Raw genomic sequence first — 7446 nt, forward strand, 5'->3', positions numbered from 1 at the left:
GCTCCCAATCTTGGGCGGAGGTGTTAATATCGCAGCACATGATTCAACATTATACATTTGAGATTCCGTGTCAGGGTCTGTAAAGGGTAGTGCATTACAGGGCTGGACTTGCATAGGAGCCCTACGAACGCTAGACTGATAAAAAGTCAACTCCTCATCGCCTACCTGAAAAGTTAAAGTTTTCCCCTCGACATCTATTACTGCGCGAGCGGTAAATAGAAATGGTCGTCCTAAAATGATAGGAGTGTAAGAGTCTTCGGGGATGTCTAAGACTACGAAGTCACACTACTACAAAATGAAGCTATGGCAACACTAGGAATTTGTTGCTTATTCCCTTAAAAATGTTGCATTAAGGTTTAAGCAACATTTTAGCGAGTGTTGCTTAAAGTCATGTTGCCTTAGCCAATTGCAACATTTTGAGCAACACTTTTCAGTCAAATGCAACATTAAACAAAAGTGTTGCAACTATTAAATGTATGCAACGTTTTTTTTAAGAAGCAAATGCAACACTAAAATGTAAAAGATGCAACACTAAAATGTAAAAGATGCAACACTACAACGCCAAAAATGCAACACTATTTTCACCTTATTTCAATTTTGGCAACACAATTACCTACATATATGCAACACTCTTTATTCCCTCCATAGACTTGAATGCATCACTTTTTTCTATCAAATGCAACACTTTATGTGCTACAACAAATAATCCGTATTCAAATTGGTGTCATTTTTAACGTGTACAACAAAAACTAATGTTTTCCAACATTGAAATGGTTTGCTTCAAAGAGCATATCATTGAAGAGTTCAAAATTGACAATATCCGTTATTACATCGCCAAACTAGTAATTAATCATAGTACATACAATCCAAAAATGTTTCTAGGTAATAGTTCATTCTTATATGACCAAGTACAAAATATAAATAAGTGAGTTCATGGCGCAACTTTTGTTTTCAATGAGATCTTCCTCCAAAATCCATATTCTCCCATACATGAAACCCAACCTGTGACAATAAACAATTTCTAAATCAGTTCAAAGAGAAAATATCCTAAAATATTTAAACACTTACTGACAAAAACCATTAACATTGCATCTGATATCAACAAAAATTCCTCAGTTCACAAGTACTATTACTATTAATTACTATCTGAATTTCTTGCAGAGTTCCTGATTCTTATGGGTCAAGCTCAATCAAAGAAGAAATATAAGAAGAAGAACATGGGATGGCAGAAGTTTGAGGCTTAGTGGAACAATTTCACCAAAAAAATTATGGGTGCTGCCTGGAAGCTTACATGTGAACAAAAACCTTCATCAATACTTTCTTATATGCACGATGCTTACCTAAAGCGAATGTTTTACAGCGATGTCTAGTCACCTGGTATACCTACTTGATGCGTCAGTTTGTGCCAAATTAGTGAACGTGGGTTAATGATATGACTGTCACTAATCCAACTGTAATGCAAATAAGTACAACAGAGGACAACACTGCATCAGGTGCAATTCCTGCAGCAACTGCATCAGGTGCCCACCAAAAGGAAGGTTCCACTCTACTGCCAGCACTGAAATAGCCGTTACAGCAGCATATGGAATTTAGTATAAAGGAAAGATTATGCTGAAGGTTCCTTGCAACATCATACAATGCTTGTTAGCTGATCAATGATGTTTGTCATATGTGGCTGGAAGTTTTAAGTTTCACTTGCTTTTTCCCCAAAATTCAGGGCTAAAGAATTAGAGGACCTAAAATCTGTTGCCGCTGAGGTCATAGAGCTGAAAGATTATGCTGAATGGTTCATATCAAGATCTCAACACAATGTGGATGATATCTTAGAACCGGACTATTATTCTGAGTGGTTTTCCACATTAGACCCCGTAGCTAAGGCGAATGTGATCTTATATCCGTCCTACTATTCTACATGGTTCAACTATAGGGTGAAACGCAGAGGTGAACCACGTACTGTGTATGAGATGGAGACTAACAAACATAAGAACAAGATATATGGTGAGCTTGCTTTGGCACATTTCAACAAGACTCGTGACAGTAGTGAGGTTTTCTTAGTAACCCTATCATTTCTCTATCTGCTACTCAATAATCTTTTCATATTCTCATGAATTCCATTTTTTACTTGTCAAGTACTCTATCTGCTCGTGCTACATTTTAACCTCTTATCAGAAATGATACAATGATCAAGAAATCACACAAACACCAAATGAGAATAAAATAAAGGAAAGGAGCAGTAAACCATACCTTTTAAGAGAAGTATTTTGCAGCAACATCAAAAGGTAGCTTGTCGAGTAACTTTAGCAAAACTTGTTCAGTCATACTCTCCCTTTCTTTCTGAAGTTCTCTTTGCATATTTTCCCTTTCCTTCTCGATTTCTCTTTGCATATTTTCTAACACCATCTTCTTCTTTATATGATCTTCATCCAACTCTTTTCGCATGTCATCAACTATATTTGCTTTCACCGACTCTAATATTTCTCCAGGAACAATATAAGGCATTGTCGCACCATCCACCTTGTTTAACTTTTTATTACAAACACCCCTGCCATATAATCGACGGCGTCCATACTTTTCCTTACCCATGACACCCAGGAAGGCATCTGAAGGACCACTTCACGTCCTAAACTACATAATTTTTCATGTTTTCCTGCAATTAGAATTTAACAAGTCAATAGTAACTTCAAATACAAATGGGTATGAATGTAGCATAAATAGTATTGGCTTACAATCTTTTTTTCAGTATCCTCAAAAGAATCCGCATATTTCTTTCCGTCATTTCTTTTCCGAGTACGCTCAAACAATTTTGCAAGACAAGGGGGTTCCTTATTTGGATCCTCATTTTTCTGCACATATGTAATATCAATCAAAACCTTGAACAATTTTATCAGTTTAATGGATTAAAGATTATTGACAAAGAATTTCACCATTTCCTCTCGTATTACAGCAAAGCTTTTTGGACCAGCTGTGTGCATATGCAAAACCAAGTTAAAATTTGATATTATCTGTGAACCATAACAGTAGCAAATACATTCAAAAACTGAAATTGTAAGAGAAAAAAAAGAACATAACCTTTCTGGGAAGTTTATAACTAATAGAGTCATTTTCTTCGTCACTTCCAGTAGCATTATCAGGAATATAATCTGCATCTCTCTCATTTGTACTTCTTGCATTACCCCTTTCTTTCCTTTTCTTGCCCTGACTACTCCCCACTAAACTTGAGAACGAATTGGCAATATTAAGTAACCCACACTCTTTCAGTTTAGCATTATTACGGTCGATCCTAGCCTTTCGGATTCTCTCATAATCGTTCAATCCATCAGCTTTTTCCATTTCAATCCTGTAAATAAAAGAAACTAGGGAACAATATATATCACAAATATATAAGAAGGAATGAAATTTAGCAAGATAAAATTTTATAACTAACCAAATATATAAATTAGTCTTAAAAATGAATCCTACAACATGAACACATCAAAGTTTTAGAATAACACAACTAAAATAAGAGTAAAATACTTCAAACAAAGAAAAATCAAATATAAGTTAACACGGAATCAAAATAATACTACGCATCATTCATCTCTATTGTGTTCTTCATCTTCATCTGCTTCCATCCAATCCCATAATGTATCATCACGATCAGAGATATCATCATCAAAGTTATTAGTGTGTGTCAACACCGTATTTGCATCAAAAAAGGCGGGGTCAATGTCTTTCCTAGACAATACGATATCATCATCGACGATTCTGAGCACTCAATGCATAAATTCATTCTTCACTCAAATGTGATACAGTCCAAAGATTTTCACTTTGTCAAAATCATAGACATCTCTTGGAACTCTAGTCATTACATAATGAAGCCCATCTATAACAGGATCTGCCACGTAAAATACCTGATTCACTTGGGATGGCATGACAAAAGGATCATCGACCGAACAAAATTTGTTCACATTTACACAGATCATGCCATATTCATCTTTCTCGACATGATACCACTCACAAATAAACAAAACCACACTAAATCGTGACCAATAATTGAGCTCAATTATTTCTATAATCGCACCGTAATAGGTTACCTCGCCATCAATAGGATTTTGGTCTTTAGAACTAGAAAAACTAGAAGTTAAAGCTGATAGAGTTACACCACTATTTTGTGTCTTGCAACGAGCATCCCGAGTTTTAGTGTAAAACTCATAACCATTGGCGTAATATCCTTTATACCTCTTGGCTGTAGGACTAGGCCCTTTTGCGAGCCAAAATATTTTTTCGAGCACGCTTTCATTAACTACTTTTTCTTTCAACCAGTTGGCAAAGTCATGGCTATGGTTTTGAGCACGTTTCCATTTGCTTTTCTTTCGCTCGTAGTTCACAAAGGCTTCGTGTTCTCTGGGGAACAATTATAAACACAACATTAACGGTTAAAAAAACATGTTTTTTCAATTTTTAATTTAATTCACTAACAAGATTGATAAAAGTTACTTACTTTATATATTGATCCACCTCATTACTGTCTGTATTAAAAAGGGCATAACGATGTGCTTGTTCACAGACCTTTGGACTTAATGTAAACAACTTTCCAACTCTCTGCCTTTTCCCTCCCAAAGGATGACCAACATTAGAAAAGAAAGCATTGTCTAAATCTTTAGCATCATTAGCTGACAATTCATTACTGCCTTTTGTCCCCACTCCTTCATTCATGTATCGAGAGCAGTTTCATACATTCCTCAATTAAATACCCTTCTGCAATAGATCCTTCAGGACGACCTTTATTTCGTACATAAGATTTCAACTTGCATAAATATCTTTCAATGAAAAACATCCCTCTTCCATGCACAGGACCCCCAAGCCTAATTTCCTCCACTAAATGAATCGGCAGATGCACCATTATGTCAAAGAAGCTTGGCAGAAAAAATTTTTCAAGCTCACACAATATTTCAACAATTTCAGTTTGCAAGTAGTCAAGTTCTTTAGGTGTAAAAACCTTACTATACAATTTTCGAAAGAAATTGCCCAGTCTAATCAAAGGAATGGACACATGTTTTGGAAGGGTTCTCCGCACAAAGAACTTGTAATAAATAGTGCAGGATGATATGAGCATCATGGCTCTTATATCCGGACACTTTCTTTTGCACGCAGTTTACACACCGTGAAATATTAGATGCAAAACCATAAGGCAATTTTGCTGATTTCAATACACGACAGAAAATATCTTTTTCTTTTGGAGACATAGAGTAACAAGCTTTTTGGAAAATAACCTTCTTTTTATCATGTGAAAGTTGAGGATGCAAGTCTTCTTTAATTCCCATATCTAAAATGTCAAACCGAGCATTTGCATGATCTTTACTCTTTCCAACAATATCAAGTAAAGTTCCTAGCACATTGTCAAATACATTTTTTTCAATATGCATTACATCAAGATTATGTCGACACACATTATGTCTCCAAAAGATGGCAAATCAAAAATATGGACTTTTTCTTCCAAGGGGAATCATTGTTTTTTGGTTTCTTTTGTTTTTTTCCGAAAGAGTTCACAAAACCAGATACCTCGTCTAACACATCACACCCAGTTAAGGGTTTAGGTGGAAGTCTTAACTCAACCTTACCATTGAATAACCTCTTGTTTCGCCGCCATGAATGTTCAAGATCTAGAAATCTGCGGCCACCCATGTAACACATTTTTCTGCTATGTTTTAAATAACATGAATCAGTTTCATGATTACAACTAGGGCACGCAAACTTACCCTTTGTTTTCCATCCCGACAACATTGAATATCCGGGAAAATCACTTATTGTCCAAGCCAATGCAACATGCAATGTAAATGTTTCGTCCTTAGATTTATCATACGTTTGAACCCCTACAGTCCAAAGATCCTTTAGCTCCTCAACCAGGGGTTACAGGTATACGTCGATGTTATTACCGGGACCCTCAGGTCCTGGAATGAGTAATGATAACATAAAATACTCTGGTTTCATAAACATCCATGGTGGCAAATTATAATTGATTAACACAACAGGCCATGTACTGTGAGCAACACTCATTGTCCTAAATGGATTAAATCCGTCGGAAGCTAAACCTAACCTCACATTTCTAGGTTCACTAGCAAATGAGGGGTATAGAGAATCAAACTTTTGCCAAGCTAGCCCATCCGCGGGGTGTCGTAAATACCCATCTTTTGGACGTTCATCGGCATGCCAAGTCATAAATTCTGCAGTTTTTGAACACATATATACTCGTTGTAATCTAGGTTTTAGTGGAAAATACCACAAAACCTTTGCTGGAATTTTTCGAGTCTTTTTTTGAGATTGATTTTCTTCACATGGTTTCCACTTAGAGGTATGACATTCAAGACACTCATCAGCTTGCTCATTCTCTTTCCAAAATAGCATACAATCATTAGGACATGCATATATTTTAATATAGTGAAGTCCTAAGTCCTTAACAATGTTTCTAGATTCAGTATAGTTAAGAGGAATCTTTGCCTCTGGAACCATTTCCTTCAAAAGTTCTAGAAGATCATTAAATGCGACATTGCTAATTCCATGAAGGGTCTTAAACAAAAGCAATCGTATCAAGAAAGAGAGTTTAGAAAATCTTTTACAGCCAGGGTATAACTCTTGTTTGCCATCCTCGACCAACTTATAAAACTTTATAGCTTCATCATTTAGACCATCTTCTACCCCAGTAGATCCCTCAAACCCATTTCTAAATGTGTCATTTAACAATTCATCAGTATTGTCCATAAAACTCACCCCTTCATCTAGTTTTTCAATGAAAGGTTGAGTTTGCAATGGTTCCTCACCATGGAAGATCCACTCATCATAATTTTCAACAAAACCAAATGCTTTTAGATGATCAAAGACCTCATCTCTCCGTAACCAGTAGCGATTTTTGCATCGCTTACATGGACATCTAATCTGACCTCCTACAACAACCTTAGAAAATGATGCGTTTAGAAACTCAATGACCCCATTTTCATACTCGGGCAATCGCCTAGGTAAATGCATCCAACTTCTATCTGTCCTCATCACTTTATGGCTGGAATAATATTTGAAACGGGAATAAATTATTTATAAATAATGATAAACTCAAGTAAAAACTACTCCTTTATGTGTATCTCAATTAAAAAATACTCCTTTACGATCAATTAGCCGAATTCAATTATTTGTTTCAATCAAGCTCATACTACAGGCACTTCATTCATTCTCATTTACAAAAGAATGAGATAATTCTGACAGGATTAAAATTCATTTGCATCAACCATTATACAAGTCATAATCACAACCTTTATGATCAATTAGTCGAATTCAATTATTTGTTTCAATCAAGCTCATACTACAAGCACTTCATTCATTCTGTTTACAGTGAACATAGGTAATTTTGACAGGATTAAAACTCATTTGCATCTACTATTATACAAGTCATAGTCAAAAAATTATTCATCCAAGGAA

General features: G+C 35.7%; 1 protein-coding gene across 1 annotated transcript; it reads right to left on the reverse strand.

Moving 5' to 3' along the window:
* Positions 1-5889: 5889 nt before the first annotated feature.
* Positions 5890-7023, reverse strand: LOC141628405 (uncharacterized). The gene has a single exon (XM_074441555.1). It carries the CDS (start codon positions 7021-7023, stop codon positions 5890-5892), a length of 1134 nt encoding a protein of 377 aa, XP_074297656.1.
* Between the last annotated feature and the right edge of the window lie 423 nt (positions 7024-7446).

This window comes from Silene latifolia, chromosome Y (genome assembly GCF_048544455.1).
Source record: "Silene latifolia isolate original U9 population chromosome Y, ASM4854445v1, whole genome shotgun sequence".
Taxonomy (NCBI): Eukaryota; Viridiplantae; Streptophyta; class Magnoliopsida; order Caryophyllales; family Caryophyllaceae; genus Silene; species Silene latifolia.

Coding starts and splice junctions, on each gene's coding strand:
- LOC141628405 (XM_074441555.1), bottom strand. CDS start 7,023: ATGAGGACAGATAGAAGTTGGATGCATTTACCTAGGCGATTGCCCGAG.